The sequence below is a fragment of the Monodelphis domestica genome, chromosome 3 (assembly GCF_027887165.1).
Source record: "Monodelphis domestica isolate mMonDom1 chromosome 3, mMonDom1.pri, whole genome shotgun sequence".
In the NCBI taxonomy this organism is placed as follows: Eukaryota; Metazoa; Chordata; class Mammalia; order Didelphimorphia; family Didelphidae; genus Monodelphis; species Monodelphis domestica.
This window is the reverse complement of record NC_077229.1, coordinates 476,650,922-476,668,664: the sequence shown is the minus strand read 5'-3', so window position 1 is coordinate 476,668,664 and position 17,743 is coordinate 476,650,922. Positions and strand designations below refer to the sequence as shown.

At 41.8% G+C, this 17,743-nt stretch overlaps 2 protein-coding genes across 6 annotated transcripts in view; both read right to left on the bottom strand.

Moving 5' to 3' along the window:
* Nucleotides 1-2,109: 2,109 nt before the first annotated feature.
* GPR150 (G protein-coupled receptor 150) lies at nt 2,110-4,567 on the bottom strand. Its single transcript, XM_007487265.3, has 2 exons — nt 2,738-4,567; nt 2,110-2,275 (listed from the first exon to the last, which is right to left on the bottom strand). The coding sequence occupies exon 1, from the start codon at nt 4,258-4,260 to the stop codon at nt 2,842-2,844; it is 1,419 nt and encodes a 472-aa protein (XP_007487327.3). The 5' UTR covers nt 4,261-4,567; the 3' UTR covers nt 2,110-2,275; nt 2,738-2,841.
* A 52-nt stretch (nt 4,568-4,619) lies between these two features.
* ARSK (arylsulfatase family member K) overlaps nt 4,620-17,743 on the bottom strand; it is a 69,238-nt gene continuing 56,114 nt past the window's right edge. For 3 of the 5 annotated variants that reach the window (XM_001364779.5, XM_007487276.3, XM_056824670.1), the window contains one exon: nt 6,298-8,339. In XM_001364779.5, the coding sequence (XP_001364816.2) occupies nt 8,059-8,339 (281 nt within the window). In that variant the 3' untranslated portion in view covers nt 6,298-8,058. Of the gene's footprint in view, nt 5,153-6,297; nt 8,340-8,867; nt 11,777-17,743 lie in introns of those variants that run through there. The other 2 variants (XM_016431565.2, XM_007487277.3) reach the window with 2 other exon arrangements.

The following is a 17,743-nucleotide window of genomic DNA, read 5'->3' as shown; positions in this document are numbered from 1 at the left end:
TCCTTTGAGGCTGCTCTAGAACATAAATATCTCTCTGTATTTGGCTACAGTACTGGTTCAAAAAATGTTGTCCAAGAATCCTTGGGAGTTCCCATGACCTTTTCAAGGGAGTCTGATAAGAAAATGGTTTTTTCCCCCCATAATAATACTAAGATGTTATTTGCCCATTAAAATATTCTTCCTTTCAACTAAATATCTGTGTGAGGCTGGATTTTCTTCATATGTTGCAACCAAAACAATATATATAAGATTGAATACAGAAGCAGATATGAGAAGTCAGCTGTTTTCTATAAAGCCAGACATTAAAGAGATCTGCAAAAATATTGCTATTTTTTTGGTTTTGAAAAATATCCCTTTTTTCATTAAATCTAGTATTCATATTAACTGATAACCAGTCTATCATTGTTATAATTAAGCAGAAAAATACATATTTTAAAACTTATTAGCTTTAATAACTAATATGGCAAATATTGGCAGATATAACTCACATAAGAAAAGCTCTGTGGGGTCCTTAAAAATTAACAGTGTAAAGGGGGTCTGAGACCTTTTTACACACTGTTTGAGAGTCATTGGGCTAAAGGATTATCATAAACTGTGAGATTCACTTTAGTCAAAGATGACTCAGTCTTGGATTTGACTTTCTGGGGCCATTTTAGAAAAGAATGAATCTATTTCCCTCTCATTCCTTTCCTCAATTAGGTTTATAACAGCCCATAGCGAGGCCAGAGGCTTCAGTTCTATTTTCAGGTTTGAGCTTTAAAGATTATTGTAATGTGAATTGGATGTAGTGAAAATATCAACAAAATCTATAGAGAGTGGAATGTAATTAGATTTCACATTAATTTCACCCTTTACTCTCTGTTTTGTATTCTGCTTTTAACTGTGGAGCATTCAGAGAGCCCTTCAGGCAGATAATATATCCAATTGTAGAAAAAGCTTGTTAGACTTTATTCTATATATTTTTCTACCTGGTACAGTATAAAGAATCAAGCCTGTTAAATTCATGATTTTGTTATTGTAGAGTTGCATTTTAATTATTGAGGTTTATAATCTGTTTGCAGATTTACTAGGTATTCATTCTCTCTACTCTTGCTAATAGTTTTTCATAATATTATGATATCTTAGCACTTAAGAGTCAGGAGGGTCAGAGAGGAAATAAATACATCATTACTGCTTGATAATATTTCTGATAAAAGTTTTGGGGAAAGAGATTAAGTAGTTAAAAATATCTGTGAATAGTTTATGATATTTTTCATGTACTTCATGATGGATTATCAATAGTAAACAACAATAACATTTTAAAATATTAACATATTATAAAAAATATTTGTAAACCAGGAGATTTGGGTTAGGTATTTTGGTTCCATCACTTTGACCTCAGCCAAATCATTTTACCTTTATGTATTTGTTTCTCCTTTTGGCAAGGGACATGTAGTCGTTTTTTTCTGAACCTCATAGCTATATGAAATGCACAAATTGTAATAGTTTCATTTTTCTTATATAGTGAAGTGCTCACATATTCAGTCACACCCTTTCTTAGAATCAAGGACATCTGCAAAGGAAGGCAAAGGGACCCCACCATTATCTCCCTGTGTTCTGATTAATCCATCACTTTCAGCCTTCATCTTCTGGTAAACATGACACTATTATATAGGCTTTCCACACAGCTCCCTAAAGATGACAGTTTCAGTTCCAGCTGCCTTTTCCCAGTGAGGCTGGGAGGCTCTCTCATCCATACTAAAGAATTCCTTTCCCAGGTAACAACCAAGGTCTTTTCTCTCAACTGATCCCTGAGGCCATAGAAAATTACTGAAAATAATGCTAGGTGGAAGGGTTTCCCTCCTGTGAGAATTTTCTGGTGTAGATTATTTCCAAAGGGGGAACTAATAATAATAATGAAATGAATAGTAATGAAAATAGCTAACATTTATAAAGTGCTTTAAAGTTTGCAAAGCATTTTACATATTATTATCTCACATGTATTTTCTGGGAGTTAGGTTCATGATGCATAACCACTATTTTTTTTTAAGGAGAAACTAAGAATTCTTTGCACAGTAAGCATTAAATAAATACTTGTAGAATAAAGGAGTGACATTTGAAAAGATGTTATTTTTTGGCTTGAGAAACATTTTTATTTTTACAAATACTCTACCACTAATCAGTCACAAAATGCAATACAGCATAATGAATATGATCACAGTTCTAGCAGCATCTCAGGCACAGCAGCTAATCAATCTGTCTAACAGAAAGTATGTCTTTTTTTCCCCCCTCTCTCCTGGAAAGAAAGAGAAACACAGGTCACACGCTGTAAAAGATGAAAATACAACTCAAATGAGAATTGACAGCAAACCGTCAAATCTTGGCACTTCATTTAAAACACAACTGCAGAATTCAAAAGTATTAAATGAGGAAAGGGAGAGCTCTCAAAAGCTTCTGATTTCTACTCCTTCCCCCACCCCTTTTCTTTTTCATACACTGGAGAATGGGGTGAGAGTTCAAGAGAGAAATGAAAAAGTTAGGAAAGGAAGGAGAGAAAGGAAAGAGAAAGAAGGAATTAAGTAGGAGAAAGGGAAGGAAAGGGAGGCAGGCAGGGAAGGGAGAATGTAGAAAGAAAGGAAACAGGGAGGGGGAAAGGCCAGGAAAGGATAGAGGGATAGAAGAGGAAGGGGAAAGGACAGAAAAAGGAGAGAGGAGGGAAAAGAACGAAGATAAGGAGGGAAGAATTAAAGTCAACCACCTCTTATAGTGCAGGCATTTCTTCTTCAGTCAGGGATATCTGGAAAGGGGCTTCCTTCCCTTCTCCCTGAAAAGAGAAGTGAAAAACTGAAGCTACTCCAATGACTAGAAGATGCTTTCACAGGAGCAGGGGAGCTGCTTGGGGGCTGATGATAGGGCTGGGTGAGGAGAGCCCTCCGTCGTGAAGGCTCCGGGCGGTTCTCGACGGTGATGGTGATGATAGTGGTGGTGGGGCCAGCGGTGCCGGTGGAGTGGCTGGTGCCCCCGGGCCACCTCGTCTTCGTCCTCCCCTTCTCCTTTCTTCAGGCAGCGGTCACAGCAGCAGACAGTGCTCAGTCTCCTCCATAACCGCCGCAACCGGCTATCTCCAGTTTGGAAGAAAAGGTAAACGTAGGGATTGAGGGCGCTGTTGGTGACCACCACGATGCCCAGCGCAGAAGTCAGGCCCTCGCCCTGCCCTTCGCCCCGGGAATTGGACGACCAAGCGGCCGCCAGCTCTGCCGCGAAGTAGGGTAGCTCACACATCACAAAGAGCAGTGCCAGCACCAGGGTCATCTTCAGGCTTTGCACCTTGGCTGGAGGGAGGGCGCTTCGGGTCCGGGCTCTGCAATGGCCAGCCTCCCAGACATAGGGGGACCAGGCGACAGGAGCTGACGCCTGGAGTCGCTGATGCCACAAAGTTTGGAGCAGGCGGCCGCAGGCGACGCCCAGGATAGCGAGAGGGGCCAAGAAGCCCGCGACGGTCCCGTACACTGTGTAGACTTGTAGGTGCCAACGAGGCAGGGCTCCGAAGATGGTACGGCACCGGCGCTCTCCTGACCACGACCCAGCAGAAGCCTGAAGCCCCGGCGGGCTCTGCGAGGCGGCCAGAGTGTAGCTAGGCATCAGTGCGGCCGAGGGCAAGGCGGGAACCCCGCTGTAGCCGTCGGGGAGGCCTGATGTGGTACCACCGTGGACCACGAAGGCCTGGGGTAGGGCGAGAAGCAACGCCAGCAGCCAACTCAGGGCGGCTAGGGCGCGCGTGGGAAAGGGCGGGCCCAGGGGCCGGCTCACCACCCGGTGTCGCTCTAGGCAGATGAGGGCAAGGATGTTGGAGGAGGCTAGGAGTGCGGACACCTGCAACAACTTGACGACCCGGCAGGCCAGGTCTCCCGCTACCATGTGGGCGTCCCCCAGCAACTCCCAAGCCAGCTGCGACAGCATGGTCCCCCCGCACACATACAGGTCGGCCAGGGCCAGATGCACTAGCAGAAAGTCCATCTTCCGACGCTTGGGGCCGGCCCAAGGTCCACCGCCGCTGCCGCACAACGTACAGAGCACCGTGGCGTTTCCCACCACTGCCACTACTAAGATTATCCCCAGGGAAACGAGCCGGACCTTTCGGCTTGGAGGAGTTGGAGGTTGGAGCAACATCCCAGCGCCAGAGTCCCCCACAGACGACAGGTTAAAACCCCGACTCAGCGGGATAGAGATGGAGAGGTTAGGGACTGGCGGTAGAGGGCTGGGGCCAAAGGGATCCTCCATCTCCTAGCAAAGACGACTCTGAAGATTGAAGTGTTGGCACGGTCGGGATGGGAGAGACGGGGAGCGGAAATTCGAGGTGAAGGTGAAGGAGCGCTCCAGCAGCGGGACCACCGGGTTAAGTTCCTTCTTGGAAAACAAACTTTCTTTAAAACGCACACAGTGATGAATGTCGACAGATTCGCTCCCTCTCTCTTTCTCTCTCGCCCGCTCTCCTTTTTTTTTATTTATTTTTTTTTATAGGTTGTCTCCGTCATTTGACACTGCGATGTGGGTTGTGCACCAAGCGAAGGCACGACAGCTTATTCGCCAACCCCCCCCCCCCCCCCACTTCGAGCTGCCGCTTTCCCCTCCAACCAGTCCTGCCCACCCCCAGTCTTCACTGGAGCGCGGTGAATGGAGTAGATAGATCAGCCTTGAGAAAACAGCGCACACTCGCTTAGAAGTGGCCTTGCAGCCCAGACAGAGCACTCTCGGGGAAGAAAAGCGCAGGGAGGGATTATTAAAGATTTGGCCCGATCGAGTCTTTCTTCCCCCAGAAAACAGCTCCCCGGATCTTTAACGGCTGCCTGGGTCTTTAAAGGGACTTCTTAAAGAAAGGATCTATTTTCCCAAATCCATTTGCTGATCCTCACGCAAGAGAAACGGTTGGGGACAATTTACCTGGTTTAAAACGTGACTTGGCGTCAGAAATGAGAAAATAGGAGCCAGAACCCCAAATCAAACGTGAATAAAATCAAACCAGAAGACTCTCGGAGAAGCTTGGTACGTATAACCTGTCCAACAATCCGTACGGATTTTGACTTCTTCCAGAGATGAAGTTAGACTCGTGCTTGTGGTTTCGCGATCACTAGTCATTCCTCTTTTCCATAGCAGCAGATCCTTGTTACGGTCTCTGTGATGTGAAATTAATTTCATAAATTGGAAGAGTGCCCTGATAGGCCTTATGCAAATAAGTAATCCATGTATTACTTCTCCCCTAATATTTGATCCAGGGACGGATGCATCGTCTCTTCTCACTCACTCCCTTAGTTTCCGCTTCCACCAGATGGGAGGTTGCGGAGAGAGACTACGCCTCCAGTAAACCTAAGAAAAGGTGACTAAGAAAATGTAAAAGCAGCCAATTTTTTTTTTTTGGAAGAAACCCAAGTAATAGGAATTTGTTTAGGTTAAATTCTTTCAACGAATCTCCCCATCCGAAGCCCCCTCGCTCCCCATTAAAATTTTTTTTTTCCCCCCTGCTGGAGACATTAACTCGAGCAGTTGCAGAACTTCTAACATAAGGCTGGCTTAGCTAGAGTAAGGATCCTTGAACTTCTCAGGCCATGGTTAGGACCAAAGGTAAATAAAAGGCTGGGATTGCCGATCTTAGATTTGGGAAAACTTCAAAACCTGAGTGCTAGAACCCCATTGTTTGCTAAACCTTTTCTTAAAAAAAGATTTTGACATGCTAAGAGAGGCTCACTCCTCTCCATCCACAGTAGAGCTTGACACCCCATTTGGTGTAATGAATTCTAATCTTGCTCCGTAAAATCCTTAAAAAACTATCCTGGTACTTGGGGGGGGGGGGGCTGTTTAACCTCCCATGAGTCCCTTAACCCCTCTTGAGACTTATTTGCCATATCCAGCAAATGAAAGAGTTGTTCTTAGCCCTGCCAGTGGGGCAACTCTAAGAAGTGGATAGAGTACCAGGCTTGAAGTCAGGAAGACTCATCTGCCAGAGTTCAGATCTGGCCTCTGACAATTTCCTCATCTGTAAAGAAAGCTGGAGAAGGAAATGGCAAACCACTTCAGTATCTTTGCCAAGAAAATTCCCAAAATGGGATCAGTGAAGAATCAGACACCAGGGAACACCAGGCTCTGTCAGAGTACTATAATTCCAGGAACCATAAGAATAATTAACATTTTATTCTCAGAACTCATTTTGGAAGGTCTATCTGGGCCTGGATTTGAGTTCCTATTTCCACTGCAATTTGTAGTGATCTGGAGCAAATCACCTCATGGCTATAGAACTCATAAAATTCAGCCTCAATCAGCAGATTTCAAAGGTTTAAAAATCATTTATTCAAATTAAAAACATTACTGATGCCTATTATCTTTATAAGACAGTAATTTAATACCTCCATTCTCCTCCCTCCCAATTCTCACTTTGTGACAAAGAATATTCCACCTCCAATCTAGCCACTGAGGAAGGGGTGGGGAAGCACACTTTCATTCATCTTGGAAAGGAAAAGGCATTTGAGAAAAAGGTAATGATTTAGTCATTCAATCAATGCTAGATGCCAGGCACTGTGCCAAGTGCTGAGATTTCAAAGACAGGCAAAAGCTGGTCTGTGCCCTCAAGGAGCTCACAGTCTAATACAGAAAAAAAAATAAGTAAATGTACCATGTACCATCAAGCTATCTACAGAATAAATGGGAAATATTAATGATTATTATCATAAAAGCGAACATTAACATCAGTGGTTACTATGTGCCAGACATGGTGCTAAGTGCTTTATAAATGCCCGAGATATGAGGGGTTGGGAAAAGCTTCCCAGAAGTAGGTGGGAATTTGGCAGGGCCTTGAAGGCAGCCAGGATGCAGAGACGATGAGGAGGAAGAGCCTTCCAGGCATGGGGGACATCCAATTAGAAATATCAGGAGAGAAGGGATGGAGTGATCCAGGAGGTCTGTGTCACCAGAACAGTGTAAGTGGGAGTGAGGGCTGGTGGTGTAATGAAGTGTAAGCCTAGCAAAGTGGTAGCTGTGTTGGTGAGGTTAGAAAAGGCCTTGATGGATAAAATGAGGATTTGCCTTTGATTGTGAAGGTCGCAGGGAGCCACCTGAATTTATTTGGGGGTGAGGCATGGGTGGTGGTGTGTATGACTCCATTGGACTGGCACTGTAGGAAAAATCCCTTTGGTAGCTGACTGCAGGATGGACTGGAGCAGGAGAGACTTGAGGAAGGCCGACCCACAGACAGGATGTTACAATAGCTTAGAGGTGAGGTGATGAGGGCCTGCACTAGAGAGGTGGCAGGGTTCAAGGAGGATAGATTGTGAGAGACAGTGAAGAGTCATGGACAACACCTAGGGTGGGAGCAGTCTTTGTGTAGAACTTTTAGACAAGACACACTTATCTGAGCAAGTAAATTGCAATATTCACACTTGGGACACTGGTGAGTAGAATAATAATAATAGTAATATTAATAATAATGATAACATAAAGGGAATATTTATAGAATAGTAATAAAACATGATTGAAGAACTGTTCAAATATGGAAAAATTAAAAGAATGGACTAAATCTCAATTTATTTGCAAAAAATGTTCTTTGGCAGAACTTTTTTTTTTTTCAAAGTAAGTACAGTGTTTAGGTTGGATCTAGGTTCTTGCTACTCTGAATAAATCCAATTCCCCAGGCTTAGACAATTCCACAGTGAAGAAAAGAACTGATATATTCCAGGAGTGATTTGTTATCTCCTGAATCTGCTACCTGCTGCTTTGGTGATGATAGGCAAATCATGTAACTTTAGTGGGCTTCATATTCTTCTAGAAAATAAAGGCACTTTCTGCTCTAAATCTATGATCTTATGGCTTTGTTTGACACTTAATGAACTTTAAAGTTTCAATAAATGTTAAAACATTTCATAGAGGTATTATCTTTGTATTAGAGTATTTGTATCTATAAAGTTTTTCTTTTATATTTCAATTAAACTGTTTAATGTTAGCACTGTCCACTGAACCACTAGCTGCCCCAATTTGTGTAGAGACAAAAGCATATATATAAAGCACATCATTACACATTCTTGGACAGATATTTTACATATTAGTGTTGGTTTTAAGCCATTGGTTAATTGCATTTTCATACTTCAATGGTTCTTTCAGCCAGTCCTGGTGCCACCTCAGGTTCGCTATAACTTCTGTATAGTTTTGTCCTAAGCTGTCTTTCCAACTGATAAACTGTCTCTTGTTGTACTGGTGGACAGAAGCAGAAACTCTAGGGTAGTTTATAATGGAGCGAAGCTTTTGGTCCAGAGAAAGTGTGATTTCTGGAAATCTTGTAGCTATATTTGTTAGTTCGTCTGGATCTGAAGAAAGATCTGAAAGAAAAAAATGGTTTGACTAAATAATGTATTTATTATTCAAAATAGAATCTCTGGCTACAAAGAGGATATTGTATTTTGAATACAGAATGTAATTCAGAATGTCATTACTTTATATTCTGAAAGAAATGCTTTCTCATTGTCTTTTAGTGGTGAAACCAAAACCATTAGAACTAGTTAATATAAACACTGATCAGGAGGAGTAGTTTGGGAATGCAAATCAGGAATGGTCCCTGGCTGATAATGGCAATGCCCTCCCAGAATGCTTGGCTTCCTGGTGTCCTTTCCGGTCCATTCTGTGGGGATAACAGAAAGAGAATGGAAGGCATTCTAATGTCAGGGACTTATCAATGGCTGGCTCAAACCTTACTCCAATTTCAAACTAACAACCTTGGTTGCCAAATAGAAGTCCTGCTGACACTTCAAGTAAATTACAAGGATTAGTTTCTTAGGCATCATTAAAAAATAACACCTGGATCCATGAATTCTGTATGGAATTATGAGACAAAGAACATGCTCTTGAAATTTCAGTTAGATATAATTTCTTTTATAATGTTGTTTTTTGTCTACTAAGGCAAAAAATTGCCTTCTTGACAAAAGGGATGTGGCTCTAGCATATACAAGTTTCTGGTAGATAAATTTAAGGAATTAACATTTCTTTCATTTAAAATATGCCAAGAATATAAAGTATGATGTATAATATTTAAAGTATGATCAAAACAGTAGTTCCTTTAGGGTCAGGTATAGTGTTGTGCACAAGATAGAGTCTGTCTAATCAGACTGAATTAGTTAGTTAGTGGTAGTCTCTCGGTGACCGAGAATGACAATTTTCTTTGTGCATTATCATCTATTGATGTACCCTCACGTGGCTTTGAAGTCCAAAGACTGATGCACAGAGTTTGTGGCACATGGGGCATGGGACTCCAGTTGTTACGGGAGGTGCGGTTGTGGCCTGGTGTCAGCTTTTGCGCACAGCGGCAAGACATTGACGTCGTTCATCTTCAAAGGTGGTGGTGGCATGGTGAATGTGGGTTCACCAGCTGCTTCTGACAGAGGCAGCGAGTTCTAGTTGCTTTGGTGTAATGCCAGCCCACTTCAAGTTTGACTTTAGCTGATCCTTGAATCTTTTCTTTGGTCGACCTTGTTTCCTGAGTCCAACTGACAGTTCACCATAGAATACCTGTCTTGGTATTTGCTGTGGGTTCATGCGGATGACGTGTCCAGACCATCGTAGCTGGGTTTTGAGGACCATTACTTCAATGCTGGTGGAGTTGGCTCTGTCGAGGACTTCCTGATTGGTGATTCGGTCCTGCCATCAGATCCTCATGATTGACCGGAGGGAGGGTTGGTGGAATTGCTCCAGCTGCTTCATGTGCTTCCGGTACAGTGTCCATGTCTCACAACCGTACAGGAGTGAGCTGAGGACCACTGCATTGTACACTTTGAGCTTCGTCGCAGTGCTTACACCTCTGTGTTGGAGGACTTTGGAGCGCAGCCGCCCAAGTGCCTGGCTGGCCTTTTGGATCCTGGCATTAATCTCGTGGTCTAGGGACCCATCGTTGGCGATGGTGCTGCCCAGGTACTTGAAAGTGTTGACATTAGAAAGCTGAGTGCCGTTGATTGTAATGCACGGCTGGTTAGTTGGCCTCCCTGGTGCAGGTTGGAACAGCATCTCTGTTTTGCTGAGGCTGATAGTCAGGCCAAACAGTTTTGTTGCTGTAGAGAACCTGTCCACATGGTTTGGAGATGATTTTCTTGGTGGGCCATGAGAGCACAGTCATCTGCAAAGAGAGCTTCCAGGATGAGTCTCTCTGTTGTCTTTGTTTTTGCAGTCAGGTGGCGAAGGTCGAATAGTGAGCCATCCAGTCGGTATTTGATGTAGATGCCCAGGTCTAGATCCATCACAGCATGTCGTAATACTTGGGTGAAGTATAGGTTGAATAGTACCGGAGCGAGGACACAGCCTTGTTTCACGCCATTGGAGATGTTGAAGCGATCGGAAGTCTCTCCACCAGATAGGACTTCCCCTGTCATGTCGACATGAAAGAGCTGGATCAGTTTGACGAATTTTGCTGGGCAACCGAGCTTGCTGAGGATCACCCACAATGTGTCCCTGTTCACTGTGTCGAACGCCTTTGTCAGGTCTATGAAGACAATGTAGAGACTCAGGTTCTGCTCAAGGCATTTTTCCTGCATTTGCCTCACCGTGAAGACCATGTCGATGGTGCTGCGATTTGGTCGGAAGCCACATTGTGATTCAGGCAGGTTCTGCTCTGAAACAGATGACAGGAGTCTGTTGAGTATAACACGGGTGAGGATCTTTCCAGCAGTGGAGAGTAGTGAGATGCCTCTGTAGTTGTCACAGGCTGCTTGTGAGCCTTTGTTCTTGTATAGGGCATCTCTGAGTTCTGGGGGCATGTCTTTCTCTTCCCATATGCTGGTCAACACTATGTGGAATGCCTGGAGCACCTTTCCATTTAATGCCTTGTACACCTCAGTTGGGATCCCATCTTTACTGGGTGCCTTGCCTACACTCATTTGTTTAATGGCTTTTTGGACCTCCTCTATTGAAGGAGGGACGTCAAGTTGTTCAATGGTGCGGTTCTGGGGGATCTGGTCAAGGGAGCTTTGGTCAACTGAAGAGGGTCGGTTGAGAAGCTGACTGAAGTGTTCTTTCCACCTGTTGCTGATGCCTTTTTTATCTTTTATGAGAGTGTCACCGTCAGAGGATAGCAAGGGAGTGGTGGTGGGTTTTAATGGCCCATAGACAGTCTTGAGGGCACTGAAAAATTGTTTGTAATTTTTTGTATCAGCAAAGCACTGGATTTCTTCTGCCTTTTTTTCCCACTGTTGGTCTTGCATCTTCCTGATCTCACACTGCGCCATGGCTTGGAGAGACTTGAATCTGTCCTTTTTAGGAGCAGAGTTTGGGTTATTTTGCCACTCCATAAAGGCTTTGTTCTTTTTGCTCAATAGGTCTTCAATAGCAGTGTTGTTCTCGTTGAACCAGTCCTGGTGGTTGCATTGTTTGGGGCCTAGGACTGCCTTTGATGTTTCCTTCACTGCGTCTCTAAACTGGTTCCATTTCTTGGTTGAACTTCCAGTGAGTGGTCCCTTGGCAGACAGCTTGTCGTCCAGGCAGGACTGGAATGTTTGCAAATAAGATGGATCTCTAAGATGACTCACATTGTAAAATGCGCGAACTGTCTGGGCACGTTTTGGATGGCGAGGCGCAATGCGCATTTGAAGAGTCACTCTAACCAATCAGTGGTCTGTCCAGGATTCAGCTCCTCTCATGGATCTGGTGATCTGTACATCCTGGATGTCTCACAGGCGTTCAATGATGTAGTCAATGAGATGCCACTGTTTTGATCGTGGGTGTATCCATGTTGAATTATTAGAAAGCTATTTAATTCACACCAGAACTGTAGAGACTAATAAAAGTAAAGAACTTTGTCCAATTAAAATTTATTTTTTAAAAATGGAGAATTGAACCCCAGACTTCAATTCCCAGAAGTCCTTGGTAGTTCCTAGAATTCCCTATAATCCCACCTGAGATACCCACCTGGGCTGAGAACAAAATGGGTATTTAACCTGACTGTACCGCCTACTTGCTCTCTCTGCTTCCGCTTCTAAGAGGCACACGCATCTCTCAACCAGGCAGGCAAGATGTAGGTTGCATGTGCTTTTCTTATTTTGTATTTTCTTTAATTCTTAATTCTAATAATCTTTAATAAAGCTCAAAAAATATAATACTTTTAGCAGAGAAACTAATTTAATTTTAATAGTTTGGTGACCAAAAGGGACAAAAACTCTCAATTTTCTTTTTTAAAAGATAGCCTAGATAATGATTTCTAAGCCACATTTCTCCAAGGCTTTTTAGCAAGCCTCTTGACTCATCTCGCTCTTGTCTGCAATCCGGACCCAGATTATGCTCACCTGGTCCCGGCTCCCAGCTCCTGCTCCTGGTCTCTCTCTCGCTTTCTCTTGCTCGCTCTCTCTCTCTCTCTCTCTCTCTCTCTCTCTCTCTCTCTCTCTCTCTCTCTCTCTCTCGCTCACCTGGACCAGCTGATCCCTGACCCAGCTGATCCCCGACCCGCCAGCAACTCTGGCCTCCGACCCAAATGGCTCATCACCCCAGGCCCAGCCCTAGGACCCAGGATGCTGGTAGCAGACCCAATTTCTTCAGGATCAAAAACCAGCTGGTAAAAATGGGGGTGATTTTTCCTTAAGTTACGATTAGCCTCCACATGGCAAGGGGCAGGGGATAGCAGAGGGGGAGAAAGAGAAGAAGGAAGAGGTTTTCCAAATAGGAACTTACAAGCATGGGGTATTTAAAGGGATATCTTTTGACTGTATTGATTCTTTCACTTAACTCACCTGGGAGTCAGGAGAGAATTTCAACTCCCTGCAATTCTTTGGCCCAATTTGAGATTCCAAAAACCCACCCTCACAATGGGGAGGCAGCTCAGTGGCTCAGTGAATTGAAAGCCAGTCCTAGAGAAGGGAGGTCCTTCTTTGAAATCTGGCCTCAGACTGTGTGGCCCTGGTTGGGTTGCTTAACCCCCACTGCCTACTCCTTACCAATTTTCTGCCTTCTGACAATAGGTATCTAAATGGATAAAAAAAACCAAGGAACTTTAAAGAGACTGGAGGTTATATTTTTAAGGCATTTCGGACTCCAATGTTTCATAAAAATCTCTGTATTCTATTGCATTTACTGATTGTTTTGTTTAAGATTTAACTTTGTGATTTTAAGTTCATATATTACTGCATTCAATACTATTCTTTACACTGAATCATTTTAATGTACTGGGTTTTAACTACTGTTATATTCTGTTGCTTTTCCCCTATAACCATACTGAACAAACATTATTGAGTAAGCCCATATAAAAACAGTTTTTCTATTTTTCACTTTGTAAATTGCCACATCAGAAAAATGGCTACAATTGTATAACAACCTTTGGAAAATTTAATGAGTTAAATATCTCAAATTGATTTTAAGGGTTCTTTAGACATTATTTTTAGAATTTTTTTTTCGACAACTCTGATCATTTTGTCTGCCCCTAACAGGAGGTAAGGCCCATTTTAGTAGCTGAAGTGATTTATAGTATACAATTATAACCCCCACCTCCCGCATTTAGAAAAATGTGAATGGAAGCTGGGAAGTTAATTCCAGGGCATATAGTACCCCTGGATGGCCCCCCAAAAGTGGAGCATCTCTCATTTATAACTTCAGCTCACTTTACCCAATATCAACAGTACAGAAGTTTGGGTTTTTCCTAGACTCCTCTGCCACATTTTTTTTTGTAATGATACCTAGATTTCTTGATGACGTTCAAAACCCAAAATAAGTTTTACTTTGTTAAAAAAATATGTTTACCAAGGTTGAAAGATTTGCTATGTCTGTAAAAAATTGTGGCAAATATCCATCAGTCTATAGAATTTTTAAAATGCCATATAGCAACTTCTGTGAAATATTATAGTGGGTTTATTATTGTAATTAACTGGTCTATTGAGAATTTTGGGGATATTGATAGCTACATATTTGTACTACTGTTCTTTATTTTTAAAAAAACCTGTTACCTTGTAAAATTCATTTGCTTGTACTCACAGTGGATCATGGCCAGATATGAAGAGGAAATGGATCTCAATTTTGGTGAGAAAGCCTTGTATTCTATATTTTCTTAGCTGACACAGTGTGTCAATGATTATAGCTATATTTTTGAATTTTACAACTCTTTTTGATGTTTCTTGCATGTGCAATATGCTATTTCAGTTTTTTGTTTTCTCTCTCTTTTTTATATTTGAAGCACGTCACTAGTATTAAGATTTCCTTTAACTTTTTTGATTTTGCAGTAATATGAGTTTAAAATACATTTGCTATAATGTCAATGCATGCCCCAAAAGCTTAAGACTATAAAAATGATTCCACTAATTGTTTTTAAAAAATTATGGGACTTTGCTTAATGATTCTGTCTGATTCCAGTACAAGATATACAAAAGAGCCATTGCACAGGGCCAAAGAAACCAATCCAGGGAGGATTGATGCACTTCTAAGCCAATACAAAGGAGTTGAACCTAGTGTGAAGACTCAAGGTTGCGACGCTTAACATAAGTTAAGATGTAGGTCTTCCTTGTATCCACTCATTATGAAAATACTTACAGACAAGTATTGAAAACTTGGCTCCTAACCTGGCTCCTATAATCTAGTCCCTTTTCTGTCTTTCATAGTGTGGCAAACTTTCTGTAGTCCTGGCTACTGACTGGGTAAATGCATCCTTGCTTAGATCATTTTAATTGGGCCCTGATTCAAGGACCTGTTATAGATTTATTTTTCCATTACTTAGAAATTTTACACATAAGACTTTGAAAGTCTATATTTTCATCCAGAAATTTTCTTTTTTATTTGGATTTTTCTGATGTCTTTTTAATTTCTCTTGCCAACTGATTCATATATCTCATAACTCAGTCATGCATCCCTAAGTGATCCTGTGTTTTCTTTTCACGGGGGAACATAAAAATATTATTATTTTAAATTGCAAAGTTTAAATTCATTTTGAGAAGAATTTTTAGTTAAGAAACATGATACCTCTCCGAGTCCAGAAACTGAACTGTTTGGAGAAGACACCATGAAGATGCATCCAGTCCACAAGCTGCATGAGAAGATCACGAATGAACTTTGGGTGTGGTTGATTGAACATTTATTTGTATGTATACTTTCATGCCAAAGGGGACTGCCCCATAACTGGCTATTTGTCAATGTGTCTATCAATTATTGGTTTTCTTCTTTTTTCCTCTTATCCTCAAATTATTGTAATCTTTAAGTTGATTATGTTTTCATGATCCTTTTGGGGAAACTCTTCCCAATAGAATCAAATGGAGGCATGTAAAAATGGAGATTTAAACTCCAGACTTCAATTTCCAGAATTCCTTGGTAGTTCCTAGAATTCCCTAGAATCCCACCTGAGATACCCACCTGGGCCGAAAACAAAATGGGTATTTAACCTGACTGTACCACCTACTTGCTCTCTTTGCTTCCACTTCTAGGCACATGTGTCTCTTGACCAGGCAGGCAAGATGTAGGTTGCACATGCTTTTCTTATTTTGTATTTTCTTTAATTCTTAATTCTAATAATGTTTAATAAACCTCATAAAATATAATACTTTTAGCAGAGAAACTAATTTAATTTTAACAGTTTATGAAGTACTTTCAGAATAAGTGACTTCTATACTTAATTTATTGATTTGTGTTGTTCAGTGATTTTTCAGTTATGTCTGAGCTTTTGTGACCATTTAGAGTTTTCTTGGCAAAGATAATGGAGTGGTTTGTTATTCCCTTCTCCAGCTCATATGAGAAAACTGAGGCAAACTGGGTTAAGTGACTTGCCTAGAGTCACACAACCAGAAAGTATATGAGGTCAGATTTGAACTCAGGAAGATGTCTTCCTGATTCCAGGCTCTGCATTCCATCCACTGTACCACATGGCTGCCCCAATTATTGCCATATTGAAACATTGTGAAAATAATTCTGGGTAGATCTATGCTTCTCTTCTTTCCTCTTAGGTGAATGTGGTGAGTGGATATCCACCAAAAAGCATTTGGCATGTTGGAACTAATTTTGTAAATTCCTTTTGCATTTGATAATTCCTTTTTCCCCCTCAAAGTTCTGACTGCCCTATTGTCTTCTATATCTCTAACAAAATTACCTATCTCTTAAAAATACGATTAAATATTGAGTGTCTCTAAAGTTGGAAAGATATATTGGGCACAATTCAAAGCCTAGCTAAGAAACAGATTTTTATTCAGTATGTTATGTGAAAGAACTGAAGGTTTTGAGTAATCTGATTAATTCAATTCTATTCAGTTAAACAAATACTTATTGAGTGCTTATCAAGGTAGGAAGGTAGTTCAGGGTTAAATTATATAGACTTGAGGCTAAGGAATTTTAAATTTATTTGGTATTTAAAATTTTTATGTATGAGGCAGGAGTGGCAAGTACGGTAAGAGTACTGGGACTAAAGTCAGGAAGAACTGAGTTGAAATCTGGCCTCAGATACATATTAGCTGTGTAATCCTGGACAAGTCACTTAACCTCTGCCTCAGCTATAAAATAGGGATAATACTTGAACCTACTTCTGAGGGTTATGAAGATCAAATGAGATAATATTTGTAAAGTATGTGACACAGTGCCTGGAACATAAGGGTACCTAAGAGAATAAATGCTTGTTCCTTCTCCTTTCTCTATGGAACAGGGAGCCTTTTTTTGAGTTAGAGGATTAAATAATCATAAACTGTACTTTAGGGATGTAGCAGTCCAGCCCATAGGTATTATGGAGAGACAAGGATTGTGAGTGAGCACATGGCCACCGTGCGCATGGCAATGCTCTATTTCCAGCATGGCTGAAGTTTAGGCGGGAAACCTTGCTTTCCTTTGTCTCACTCACCTGAGGATAATAACCCCACCTTCACCTTGTCATAAGTTGCATTATCCAATGGCAATACGCCAGGTATTACATCCATATGTATTGAGGTAACTGATCAATATGTATTGAGCTCATTTGTATATCAAAGAGAATAAAAGGGGCGTGACACAGCCCACTGGGAGGACACCTACCGGTTTGCTATGGAGCAACTTCTCCCCTTTCTCTCTCCTCTCTATCTTTCTCCCTGAGGCCTGGCCCTTCGGCTAGGCCTCCCTGTTTCTCTCTCTTTTCTAATGCTAATATCTAGCATTATCTACCACCTTTAGTTTCTGATCTCCTTTCCATCTGAGCTAGCATTATCCTCTGACCAGTGCAATGTTAAATTGAGACCATTGGATGGGAATAGCCTGAATTAATAACCACCAGTGGTCGGAGCAGGCTGTGGCTCCCGAAAAATAATAATTGATTACTGACTCGATTATTTACATCTCTAAAGTCGGCTCGTTCACGCCCTTCGTGGGATCTAAAACTTCTATCCTGTTTCTATCTTCTCTCCTTGTAACCTCTCGCGGGCTGGGAGGTTGCAAGGAAGATGACTCTGGCAGCAGTTTTTAGGGTGCATCTGAGAAGAAAGAGGGATTGTCATCAGATTAGTAAGGAGCCTGGTAGTATGCCAAATGAGGGGGTTGTAGTAGGAACAAAGGGAAATGGTTGGATTTAGGACTTAATAGGAAAACAGAAGGTTTTGGTAACTGACTGGATATGGCAAGTGAGACTCAGAATGGTCAACTTCAAAATTGCAAATATGGGTACTGGAAGGATGGGGGAACTATAGATAATAACGAGATATGAAGGAGAACCAATCTCAGCTTTGGATAGTCTGAGGTGTTGGCAGGGTATTTATATGGATGACTGAATAGATGGATTATGGAAACATGAATCCAATGTACATATCAAATAATATCAATTAAAATA

Excerpts from the sequence above, each read along its gene's own strand:
- GPR150 (XM_007487265.3), bottom strand. The coding sequence starts at position 4,260 with ATGGAGGATCCCTTTGGCCCCAGCCCTCTACCGCCAGTCCCTAACCTC.